Consider the following 13,653-nt stretch of genomic DNA (forward strand, 5'->3'; position numbering starts at 1 on the left):
GACATCCCACTCATCTACTGAGACAAAGGTCAAATCCCCATCTGGGCTGTGCATCTTCACAGCTGTCTCATATTGGAGCCTATTCTATGTACAGCACAGGAGGTTGGTGGCGCCTTAATTGGGGAGGACGGGCTCGTGGTAATGGATGGAGTGGATTAAGTGGAATGGTATCAAATACATCAAACATGTGGTTTCCAGTTGTTTGATGCCATTGCATCCTCTCCGGCCATTGTTATGAGCCATCCTCCCCCCTGCAGCCTGTGGTGTGCAGTAAGAGATGACATGAAACAGAACCCTTCCCTACATTCAAAATAACAGTAAAGAGCTTCAGGTTTTTAACGGCCTTCGTTTCATATTCTATTGTATCTTAATAGATGTCAGTCGGCCATTTTGACAGAAGACTACACTATTCACTTTGTTTGGACATTGACTCCCGTTCATCTATGGATTCTCATTCCCCGTAAAAAGAAAGACCAGCATCACGGGGAATATGTTGCCAAGATAGGAAATATTTTATTACAGAGAAGAAAAAAACAACTTTTCTTCCAAAATATAGAAATCTGTACAACTTTCGCACAATCAATTTACATGAACTGTACAAATTTACAGCAGTTCATCACAACATACCCAAGGAAAAGAAAATGAACACAATAAAGATGTACTGACATGAAATCACAAGGTAGAGTAGACAGCTTTTCTTCTTGGGTACGCTCAGATTTTTTAAACGTTTTTCTTGTTTTGTAAGTTTGAAAAAAAACAAAGGATAAGTCTATCAGTACAGGGCCTGGAAACTGATATTTCTTTTACCAAAACCGATTGGTCCTTGCCAACACTCCCATCACAAATGGCTTCACTTAGGAAAATAGTTATCCGTGTTAAAACTAGGAAATGCAAAAGAAATACATCTAAACACCTCAAAACAAATGATTGGCACTTCCCATTGTGTAATGTTATGCATGTATTCTACCATATGGCGTACAATAGCAATAGATTCTAGAATATGTAAAACACCCTAAATGTGAAAGTGGCAATAATTCAAAAATCATTGATGAATCATTGACGATCATTCCCTTCCCGTCCCGCGTCTTAACATGCACAGCTTTTCCAGAAGGGTTTTTATTGAATGTCCGAGGCCTGAGTTTGGTAATACATTCCAGAAGAGACCCCTCGCGTCTCAAAAACGTCACAACTTCAACTTGACATATTTAGTGCATTTTATGTGCTATTACCTCCGACTATTCAAAAACACTTTTCACAACGTTTCTGAAACCTATGTGCACAAAGGCTGAATGGATGCATTTACAGATCCGATATTGTGGACTAAATCCAATTGTTTTGGTGGTGGTGTTACTGTTGAGAAAGAGATCAAACAATTTCGGCTTCGTTTCCTTTTTTAAAAATGAAGTCAAATAGATGATCGGGATAGATGATCAGACTAGGGCGAAGGGGGGGGGGGGGGATGAGATGCTACCTCTGTGACTTTAAAATACATTTTGCAAAAAGAGGGACAACTTGCTACGTCTGAAACACAGACCAATCTCATAACAACATCGATAGCTGGCATAATCGAAGCAATAGAGGAGCTGCAAGGTTTTTAAAAAGCTGCTTTTCAACCACAACAACAAAGCTCTGGGCTACTCTCTCAGACATGTCCATCTGGCTCATGTGGAGACACTGCTTTTTCCACAGATTGCTGAAGGAGCACCAGGAGAAATGGAGAGAGGGGGGACAGTGAGGAGGAGGGGAGTGGATGAGGGAGGATAGGGTGTGCAGTGCATCAACAACCACAGATCCATTACCCATGATCCTCTGTGCTTAGGGAGCTTAAAGCAGCACATGTAGGTCTGATGGGCTGGTGCCCAGCCTGGCCAGCTTAGCGGCTAAAAGCCCCGAAACCCCACAGCCTGTCACATCATCTGTCTGTCTGCAGCGTGACCAACCAGGAGTGAGCTATAGAACGACTGACACCACCATCGTCCTATTGCACTCATGTAAACTAGTTCAGTGCTCAGCCTAAGAAACAAAGAAATTTGGACTGTGTACCGTCACTTCCTATCCTTTGACTCCTCTTTGTTGCCTGTCTCTATGTGGGCTCCCAGTGCAGACGGAGTGCGCTGAGTGCATGTGCTGGCTTTGCTCTCCACCGCCAAGTTGGTTGGGTGGAGGTTAGTTTAGAGGGGGCCGGAGGGATTGTAGCTGCCCTGGACGAGAGTATCCGGCCCTGGCCCCCGCACCACCTCCATTCCCTCCCCTGGGGCGAGGAAAGGTGATATGTGTTACTGCTATCTCCGTACTGCTATTGGGGGAGGGGGTTGGCTGGTTGGTTAGCTGGCTGGGGGTGATATGTGGCACCAGAGGGGCTTCTTGTGTCTGTCTGCCCTGACAGGCACACCTCCAGAGAGGGTCCAGCAGCACCTCGAACCAGGCTGGCGAACATTACGCTGGTTCTCTCTTGGTTCTCCAGAGAATGGCTCATAGGTGTAACATTGAAGTCCTACGTTAGGCAACGCACCCCTCATCCAAACTGAGAGACAGAAGAAAGGAGAGGTGTTGAAAGCCTTGGACCCAGTCAGGGGCGTACAGACTTCCCTTTGGCTACACTCACACACCCCTCGACAGCTGCAGAGAGATCTATCAGAGTTCTATAAGTGTCTCAAATTGCCATCTGTGTGTGTGTGTGTGTGTGTGTGCGTGTGTGTGTATTGCGAGGGGGGGGGGGGGGGGGGGGGGGGGCTTCTGAGAAAAGTGCCTTACAAACGGACAACAGACGCCTAACCTGACACGACACCAAACCGCACCTACCTACCAACACCTGAACGGATCTGAATGAAATGCTTACAGTGTGAAATCTTTTTAAAACCTTCAGTTACTCTCCCAAATTCTATAGAGTGGGGTTTGGCCTGACGTAAGAGCTGTGAGTAATTTACAAAAGAAAAGGAGCTCATGAAAGATGACATTGGAACGAATGGAATGAAGATGGTTTTCTCTAGAAGTACACATCCCACACAATCTAAATGTCAAAAGTGCATTCAATGTCATTTCTTCTGACAGGGCCACAACAACCAAAACAAACGATCCAGATTTCGGTGAGAATATAGTGCCACCTGTGCTACACTATGAATTTGGAGAGGGCCAAAGGTCAGGGTGGGGATGGAGGGATATAAACAAAACGAGAACTTGATTGTGAATTTCAAACCAACATTGATCGAAGGGGAGGGGACAAATACCCAGCCCTCCCCAGAAAGCTACACATACATGGTTGGGGGTGTTGGTGGGGTGCGCTGTGACACACTACTGTCCTTAGCAACAGGTGTCACAGCGCATTCCACTGCACTTCCATATGGAGGGGGAGGGGCTTCCTGAAGCTCGACGCTGGTATATGGGGCAGCCTCTGGGGGTAAAGAAATACCCTATGGTCCAAAAACTGGGTTTTAGAAGAAAATGACTTAGAGCGTTTCCCCAGAGACTGACCTAGAAACAGGCACAGTCCGGACCTCAGCCCCTTAACTTCCTTCCTAGACAGGAAGTACACCCAATAACAACAGGAAGTAGATAAAAGGCTGAAATTTAACGGTATGGTTCTTGACAGCAGTTCCTTGAAGCTTTTGAGAGGGTGGTGGGGGTGGTGGTGACATGGTACCCATTGTAACCACGTGGAGAAGAAAGTGCAAAGTCAACAATGATAGATCTGTGTAAAAAAACAAAAAGCAGCCCCTTCTCTGCGCTGTTTCTCTGTTCGGTTTCTTGGTTTGTTTTAGCTGCCCCCAACAGCTCCACGCTCCACACAGTCCTCCCCGCGGGGAAAAAAACGAAGCCTCCGGTAGATCCCACAACACAACATAACAGACTATGGAGCGAGGAAGGAGAAAGAAATATCAAACCTACAAGGTTTCACCTGGACGATAGGCCACATCCTCTGCCTTTTCTCCTCCTTTTTTTTCTCTTTTTCATTTCATTTCTTTTTAGCTTTAAAAAGGTTCGCCATCGACCAACTAGGGCGAAACCCACGACCCGACGTGGCGGGTGGCAGCCCTTAGCTGGACATAGTCATCATGTTGTAGGCTTTGGAAGGGCTGGTCCTGCCCAGCATCCCCGCCGCCTCCTTGCAGCTGATGTGACTGTCCACCATGGGGGTCGAGGTGACCGCACTGCCTCCCGACGGCGCCGGGGCCACCGGCTGGGACTCGTAGAGCACGCAGATGGAGCCGTCCTCGCCGATGCGGTAGGACACCTCGAAGGGGTCCACCCAGAGGGTGAGCTCACTAGGCAGCAGCAGGTAGAGCTGATTGATGGTCAGGCCGATGCGCTGGCCTGCCTGTCCCACCAGGGGATCCATCTTGTGGTTGATGCGGATGCAGCGGTAGCCCGAGCCCTTGCAGGGCCTGTCGGGGAACCAGTGGTGCTTGTATTGCTCTGTGGAGAAAGAGAGAGGAGGTTATTATATCGGGTTACCATGAGTTTCATCATCATTGGAACACTATTAGGTTACCATGGTATTGCTTGTATTGCCAAAAAAGGGCACAGAGGGGGTAACTGTTGTTCTTCGGTTACCCTATAGTAGAGCCTGTGTAGTTCTGTATGAGGAGACAAGAGAGAGAGGGAGAGAAAGAAAGAGGGATAGATGTAAGAGATGCTGTCTGGTGTTTACAGGTGAGAGCCAGTAAGCTAAATCTCTGCTACTTTCAGACGTCTATCTGAGGGAGAAGCGGGGTGCAAAGCTGTCTGCACCTGATCAGCCTTAGTTCCTAGTGTGTGTGTGTGTGTGTGTGTGTGTGTGTGTGTGTTATGCGAGATTAGGATGCATGTGCTTTGATAACCATTGAATAAGGTCATAAATTGGGACATGAATGTGATTAATAGCATGATAATAACTGTATGAGGCATAGTTGGATTTTAAGTAATTGTATTGCAAATCAAACTATAATCATGTTTTATTTTATTATAGAGTTGCTGGAGTCTAAGGTAATACTGGTTTATGATGTTCTAAGCACACATAGCTAATCTATCACCGTTATGGATTACTCACAGATAATAAATGACATGGTTCCATGGAAAATGGAAGGAAAAAATGGATTGTTTATGTTTTACTGTATTAAACACCCCCCAATAATGATTGTGGAAAAGTAGCGTTGCTTTAGATTGTCTTTTGATTGAATAAAGGTGTTATTCCTTTGTAGGTAATACATGATTCCATTGGAATATCTTATCTGCTTTTTTATCTGATATTTCTAATACCGTGTAATAAAGCATCAACTATTTATATTGGTATTTGGGTTACATGATATAATGACCAACTATTTAGCACAATACTGTAAGTTTCCACTTGGTAATGTGTGTGTGTGTGTGTGTGTGTGTGGTATGTGTGTGTAAAACAGACTGCAGACAGGGGCAGGCTTTGTTGTAGCGCAGTAATAAACCATAACAGTCTGCTTATGGGGCTGATAAGCAGCAATAAACTGTTTGTCGCTCTGTAACCGGAGACTACGTGACACACAGCAGAGAGAGAGAGAAAGAGAGAGAGAGAGAGAGAGAGAGAGAAAGAGACAGAGAGAGAGAGAGAGACAGAGCGAGAGAGAGAAAGAGAGACAGAGAGAGAGAGAGAGAGAAAGAGAGAGAGATAAAGAGAGAGACAGAGACAGAGAGAGAGAAAGAGAGACAGAGAGAGAGAGAGAAAGAGAGAGAGAGAAAGAGAGAGAAGTTTGATTGCACAATCCCCTTCTGGCCGAGCGGCACAAAGTCCTCCATCAAACAGAGCGGAGCTGAACAACAACACTGAGGTGGTGAAGTCCTGGCCAGCAATCTGGGCTGGAGAACTCCCCCTCTTAAAGCCACACCGTCCCTTTTAATATGACGAGTGTGTCCACATACCCGTTGGTGATTCACTGTGATATCATTCGTATGGTATATCTAAAGGGGCGTTAAGTGACAAACTAGGATGGAAGAAGAGTGAGAGAAAATAGGTCACATTACTCATTTTATGGAGAACACGAGAAAGAGAAGAGTTCTCATTCCTTCCCCATTAACTCATTTTAGAAGACGCGCATGCTTTCATAGTATAATAGTAGCCTAACGGAGAAGAATTCAATTAGAAAACCGCTTCTTAGAAGTCTAAATTAACCTAACATCTCTAACAATACTCACATTTACTGTGTCTTGTGTGTGTTGGTATATATACTGTATGTATGTGTGTTCGATATGCATCTGTGTGTGCATGTGATACCAATCATCCTATTTTCTCCACTTAAGACTCCTCAGTATCGTGTTACCCCATTGGTGCATAGTGGCTAAACTGGATGTGTTGCCTGCCTGTCTGTTTGCCTGTGAAAAGCCTCTAAACTAGGCCAGAGCCTGGAGAACACCTGTCCTGCACAACACCCCTGGTAGATAATGTCTCCTTTGTGTTATCAGTAGAACTCTGTGTACTGCACCCTAATGGAGGGCTTGGCACTAGGCAGCTACGATGGGGCTGATCTTTTGCACCACAAAAGAAACGAGGCCTCTGCGAACGAAGGGGCCTATTCTAAAACAGGGGAACGGATGAGTTTCAACTATATATTTTAAATAAAGTAGTTTCCCAGTGCTTCTTTAAAGCCAAGTGCTCTAAGGATATTATGTGGCAATAAAATGTGTGGAGGCTTTTTATTAAATACACATTTGGCTTTGTTTGGGGCATTATTGGGTGATTTCCACTGGTATGTGGTGGTGTGGTTGGGGGAATTATGGCAGTTTCAGATTGGGTCACTGCTCAAACCTTGGTTAAGCAGGTGACTGGTAAACAGGAAGTCCAAATGGTTTACTAACTAGTTAGACAATGAGCACAGTTTCAATGTGGATATTTAGAGCAAGTCCCCCTTCTCCCCCATATACACAAACAACGCCTGTTTATTGAACACACAGACACAATAAACTGTGATAATGAAGCTGTAAGCAACATTGAGATGGCTGGCCTACTTCAGCAGCGGCAGGGGGGGATTCACAGAGTTGTTTATGTCACTCGGGAAGACGAATGAAAAATGGGGGTGAAGGAGGAAGACGGCCACTTCACAAAGTCGCTTTGCAACTTGTTTAATTAGATAATGTAATTCCTACACCCCTCCCCCTATGAAATCCTCTTCCAGCCCCAACCCCACCGCTACCAACCCCCCACTTACCCTCTGACGGCGGCCATTTTGCTCAGTCTGCCTTCAACTTTGGCTGTTTACAAACTGGAGCTATGGCTGTTTACAAACTGGAGCTATGCTCAGACTACAGTTTCCACTCACTTTCTATGCTAATCCTGCACAAACAAAGCCACTTTCATGGAAAATGTTTAGTTGAAAATAGCATTGTAAACTAAAGAGTTTGTTGAATAGAAATAAACAATTCTGTAACCTGATATGCTAAATGTGTAGCCCACATCCGAAACGCTCTAAAATGATATGAATTTGAACGTGAATGGCTTTGCAGATGACACAGCTGTTGCAAAACATGTTCAAATTGAGGTCATGGTGTAGGTGTTCAGTGTTTAGAGGGACAGACACTTGGTGTTAACTGGCAGACGAATGCCAGTTTTAGACTGTTAAAACTGTCTGTATATTTACAACAGGAAATATAAATAAAACATAATTTCAGTGGTTTGTACAAAAAAGGATGCCAAAAACGCATAGTATAGTGGCTGTGTCGATCAATGTATGTGTCCTTATTACAGAGTTAACGTTATTCACTTAGCCAGAATGTCTACACTAAAACATATTGTAAAGAAATAGCTCGTGTTCGTAAATGTTCGTCAACGGCGGGAATCTATACGGGTTATTTATTCTGCATTTGTTATTTCCCTTTTGGTTCTCTAATTTCGATTCGATTGAGGCTCGCTCAAGAGGATCGAGTAAAACATGTAGGTGGCTATAATACTCACAAAGATAACCAGAATCCTATGGGTCTGTTATTTTCCTGGTCGAAATGTTATATATATATATATTTTTTTTTTGCCTGCTCAAATTCATATCCTCCTACGTTTTCTTGTCTGCATTACGTAATTCGATAGCCTAATTCAATTCACTGGGTATAGATTTCCCCCATCTTTATGTTAATTAGGAGTTTATCGACCAGCTGAACTGGTGCTATCGAAAGGTGCACTTCCTTGTTGGAACAAATAGAGTCCGGCTTTTATTACACGTTATTACACTGTAACTAAACTCGAAACATGAATTAGGCGACGATGTATCTGAATAGAACATGGTTGATCCGATCGATTGAATATTGTTGATTGAAGATTGTTGTTCACCTTATCTATTCGTGTCTCTTTTTTTCGTGGTCGGGGGGCGCTTGTGTTACTTTGTGAATAGAGACGCAAATCCCCTTCGGAATGGGATTAAAACACAACTATTCGTTAAAATCATATTCTCAACACACAAAATGACACAACATCAACAGAGGTCATAATCCAAAGTAGCCTTTGAAACGTAGGACAAAACGAGAAGCACATGTCTTACCTGACAAAATATCCTGTAAACTTGCGCTGAATGATTGAAGCTGTCTGTCATTTACGTGTCCTTTTATCCGCAGAAATCTCGACAGAAACCCGACCGCGGCGCTAATCTCTGGTTTCATCGTTCCCCGAGCACAAAGGGTATGCATTGAGAAGGCAACTGCGACGACGATTCGTGCGCTTTTCCTTCATATGATTCCGAAAATGATTCGTTGTTTTTCTCTCCACGTTCGGATAATGATCCGTGTCTTTCGCTTGTTTTATTTCTCTGGCGCCTATGATGGTCATTTATTAGTCGAGGTAGGGACGTTTCGGAGGGTACTACGTGTGCCAGGACGGTACAGTGTGGTGACGGCTGTTGGTAAATAGAGGGGTCTTTCTCTAGGATGCCACGTTGAGGCACCCTTTCAATGTCACTTTACTCCACCAGAGTGAACGAATGTGTTGGAGGAAAGGGGTTTTATATCGCCCCCGCCGTCGGAGGAAAGCGACAGCGCGCAGCTACAACAACAACAAAAAAGGCTCGCCAATCCCGTCCGCCCGACAGCCTGACGAGCCCATAGGAGGAGTGGACTGTTCGCCTCAACGCTCTGAAAATAAACAGGCCACGTGAGAGCAAAATACAAGCATGAAAATTAACCCCTTATATTGTGCTCCCATCGAAAATAACATCATCTTGCACTGGGTTTTCAGTTATTTCATAAAACGGACAGCATAATTATGATTAGGTTCAATGTGCATTAGTGCGTAATTAAGCACACAATTTTGGATACGGTTATGCTAATGATTGTTGGTATTCAAGGCATGCTGTACATGTTGTTGTCATAGTTGCTCTTGCAGGCCATTTTTTGGATCTAGTCTCTGTAGTATAGGGGTTTACCATAATCATTTCCAGTAATTCCCTAATACACACACACAAATGATTGCAGAGTCAGACACAAAATTAAGTATTTCAAACAAATTGATCCTCCTCCCTCCCCTTGTGGTTCTGCTTGTACTTATTTTTGCAAAACTCTGGCTTTGGGTTTCTTTGCCAGTGGAGGTTGGTGAAAGGAGCTATAGGAGGACAGGCTCCACTGATGGTCAGTCAATCGGGATTCCCTCATACAGGATGCATCAGAAATACACACTTTTCTGAGTTTGACATACACTAATGTTTGTGTATGACTTTGGCTATTCCACAATTACACTGCCTGTAAATTACACAAACATTGATTTACAAGTATTACTGGGAGTAGGCCAATGCCCATTAGGTAAATTCTTCTTCATAAAAAGAAAGATGGAATTCTTTACAAGTATTCCTGGCTAAATGGCTTACGGTGCCACAATTCATTTCAGAGAACGACATCATTCACCCGGATGGCCTGCAGCGCCACAATTCATTTCAGAGAACGACATCATTCACACAATGGCCAGTCTTTATTCATTACAGAGGAAAAGAGTGAGAAATTGCTACTCACACCACATGGGGGAAAAGACACATATAGAGACAGAGAGCGAGGGACAGAGACGTTAAGCCAAAGAAGGCTGGAACAAGGTGAGAGACGATGTTAATGAATACCCAGAGCTGAGGAATTCCCCTGACTTTCCCTCTCAGATAAAGAAAGTAAAAGAGAGACAATGAAGATTGGGAGATGGGAGTCAAGGAGTGAGAGAAAGTATGAAAATGTCAGGTGGTATACTGTCATGTTTATACAATCCTTAGGTGCAGCCAGAAGGGATAGAGGGGGGGGGGGGGGGGGGTCTATACTGTTACATATCACAATATTATTTTTGCAAGATATTATATTAATATTTGACTCCAAGTATAGAATTGATTTTACTAGGAAACGTTAGCTAGCTTTAGCCTGCTGTACCTGCGCCAAAACTTGTTCTCCATCTTTAAAAAAAAGAGGGAGCCATCATGATTTCAGCACTTTGATTTCCATGACTGATCTAAACTCATTTTCTCATGCTCTCTCGACTCTCTGCAGCAGACATATAGTGAAAATATGTTTGCCACCTAAGTGTCGTGATAATATCGTATCGTGAGGTCCCTGGCAATTCCCAGCCCTAGTAGCCAGCCACCAGCGGAGGCTGGAATGTGTTACCAGATGTAGCCAGACCAGGGTGGGGTATCCTGCCCTAATGCTTTGCCTGCCTACAGTAAAACCCAATGAATGGGGCCGTTTATCTTGAACCACACATGAAGAGTGGAGGGAAAGAATGTCAGCTCAGGATCAATCGGAGAGAGGGAGCGAGAGAGTAGAGAGAGCAAGAGAGAACTGGATGCCCACTGGAGTGTGTGTGTGTGTGTGTGTTTTCCACAAACACACTGACTCACAGTGCTGACTGAGAGGCCGTGGATACACACACAGTCATGCAAACAGTTGCACACACAGTTGTGAGCACACACATACACACACAAAACACACACACGCGCAAACACAAACACACGGCTGTGGGTCACTGCAAAGCTAAACCAACAGTGTCTGGTCAACAAGAGCAGACCCAGAGAGAAGAGAGAGAGCCCTTATACATTCTCATACCCACAACAGCCTGATTTCACTATATTGCCTAAATGTTGTGGAAACATTGATTGCTGTGCTTCTGCGGGTTTGAACAGGTAACTGACAGCTTTGCGACTACTGTAGCCTAAATCCCTTTTGCTCTGAAAAAAAAGGATTTCTACATGTTTTCCTAACATTAGGCAGAGCTCTCTAATCATGTACTACTTAACAAATCAACCTGTCAACAGTCAGACAACAGACATCTTCAAAGTCTAGGTTAAAATAACAACCACACAGGCCTGGCCTAGTTTATGGAAAATTATACTCGCTGGTTCACATGAGAGTAAAGTGTTTGGGTGTGGCACAGACAGGGTTAATGGAAGACAGAAAACAAAACTGCTGGGGAACTTTCCACGCTCCTCCCCCTTTTCGATCCAGACCTACAGATATACAGGGAAGTAACTCATCCCCCGCAAACCACTAACTTTCCATGACTCCCGTGTCTTCTCCCCGAGCTCAGTGGAGCTATGCTTTGACTGCAGGAGGTGGTTCTGGGAATGGAGTGGAATAGGACTATTTTGTTGTGTGGCTTGAAATTACACACACACACACACACACGCACATGCACACGCACACACACACACACACACACACGTCTATGTTGAAAGAAAGTTTAGAGAGTAAGTTTAGGTTTCTACAGTACTTCTGCATTTGGTCACGATTTGTTTATATTCACAGCTACATGTATTTGCAGTATCAGTAGTCATTTTTCAAAGATAAAGTGAAGATATGAGGCCCAAAACAAAGTCCTAGAGACGACAGGCTCCGTGTGGTTATTCTCAAAGGTACAAGGCTGACTTCCATCGTAATGTATAATAACCGATCTATAAATACTTAGCTAAGTCTCCATATTTATGAATGTCTCTATCCCTCTCACGCCTAGCAGTCTTAGCTAAGTCAGGTATTTGTGCTTGAATCATATCATGCATATCATGCATATCATATCATGCATATCTCTTCAATTACAGTATCAGTCTGTTTTGAGGTTCATCCATGGGGCAGATGTTTGCTTGTAAACAGGTTCACCACATGTGCCCAATTCTATGAACAGTACATCCTATACAAGTATAAGCTGTGTATATGTGTCAATGCACATATGTAGATCAATGTGTCCAGTATCTGGGTTTTTGCATGTATGTGTGTGTCTACTTTTGAGTGTGTGTTGTGGTGGTTAGGTGTTGTAGGGTGAATTAAGTCTTAGTTAGGCTGGAGTTACACGAAGTAACTTGGACACAACATTGGTTGCTTGCAAATAGGTTTCTTCTTGATTGAACCCCTTTGCACTACTAAGCAACTCATCTGCAACGTTGTTGCATCCAGTGGTTGTGACTAGTACAACATGGAGTACAGCTACGGACGAGATTTACCATTCAACTACCGCAAGAGTTTGAATTTCCATTTTGAAGCCTGATGAGTCAAATATCACTTCGATTTGCTCAAAGTAAAAATCTATGGTTTCACTGGCGATTGATATTTTATCAAAAATTAACAGTGTACTGTTGCTTGTATGCATAGACACTGCTTCACAATGATAGCGAACTAACGTCATATCTAGGTAAACAAAACAGTAGTGTGCAATGTATTTATTCATATTTATCCTATCACGTAAATCGCGCTTGCCACATTCCGGTGGAGGTGGGATTTGGGAAATAAACTTCAATGTATCCAATTAATTGCCAGCGCACTGATACAATATAAACAAGCCAATTTGTCCTACTAAATGCCGATGCAGCCTAAATGTGGTCTTTCCAAATTAATTCCAAAATAAAACTATAAAACTATGTCCCCGTACCACCTGTTGACTGCACATTGCTGTCATACCTGATATCCGTCTCCCCGACACATCATTTGACTTCAAAAACGTCCAAACTCTCGCAGTAGTTCAATGGTAAATCTCGTCCGTAGCGCTACTCCATCACAACTTTGTGCAACAAGTTGCAGGCAACAGTCAACCAAAACGAATGCGTTTTTCACATAATCCATTGGTGATTTCAAGACTCAACCCAGTTGTCATGTCAACACAGCTATCAGGCAGTAGTGCTGCTTGAACGACTATTGCAGGGTTTGTAAGGTCATGAAAATCCTAGAAAAGTCATGGTATTTATTGTGTTTTCCAGGCCTGGAAAAGTTTAGGAAAATAAATCAAATCTGAAAAGTTTTCGAAAAGTCATGGAAATTAATGTAATAATTTCTGTTAATTTAATTTATTTAGGCACAGTATTTTAATATGTTATCAATCACATCAAAATCAACATATTAGCCAGGATCGGAATATGACACAATAACTCATCTGTGTGGCATCAAATGCATGTGTGTGTGTGGACAGTTGCTGAAGGAGAGAGAGACGGCTGGGCATTACAGCAGCAGGTAGGCCTATAAAATATAATAGTGAACAGATCTAGGTAGCCAATTCAAAACATTTCTTGTAGCCTGGCTAGTTCTCGCTCTAGTTAACTGTTTAGCTATTATGTCATTTTTTTCGGCATATGCCATAATAAATTCCTGAGGTGTGGCGGGCTGCCACACTGGGTGCCCGGGGAGCAGTTGTTGTGGGTTTTTTTCTGTGACTAGGCACTGACCTAATATAATCGCATGGTGTGCTTTCTCCGTAAAGCCTTTTTGAAATCGGACACTGTG

General features: G+C 43.6%; 1 protein-coding gene across 1 annotated transcript; it reads right to left on the reverse strand.

The window, feature by feature from the left end:
- Positions 1–3,943: 3,943 nt before the first annotated feature.
- LOC110490579 (protein BTG1) lies at positions 3,944–8,923 on the reverse strand. Its single transcript, XM_021564010.2, has 2 exons — positions 8,472–8,923; positions 3,944–4,413 (listed from the first exon to the last, which is right to left on the reverse strand). Exons 1-2 carry the CDS (start codon positions 8,614–8,616, stop codon positions 4,034–4,036), a joined length of 525 nt encoding a protein of 174 aa, XP_021419685.1. The 5' UTR covers positions 8,617–8,923; the 3' UTR covers positions 3,944–4,033.
- Between the last annotated feature and the right edge of the window lie 4,730 nt (positions 8,924–13,653).

Source organism: Oncorhynchus mykiss, chromosome 15 (assembly GCF_013265735.2).
Source record: "Oncorhynchus mykiss isolate Arlee chromosome 15, USDA_OmykA_1.1, whole genome shotgun sequence".
Lineage (NCBI taxonomy): Eukaryota > Metazoa > Chordata > Actinopteri > Salmoniformes > Salmonidae > Oncorhynchus > Oncorhynchus mykiss.

Bases quoted from the DNA above. Each gene is read 5' to 3' on its own strand.
- LOC110490579 (XM_021564010.2), bottom strand. From the start codon at position 8,616: ATGCATACCCTTTGTGCTCGGGGAACGATGAAACCAGAGATTAGCGCC. The intron at 4,414-8,471 runs GTAAGACATGTG...CTTTCTCCACAG, and splicing joins TTTACAGGATATTTTGTCAG to AGCAATACAAGCACCACTGG.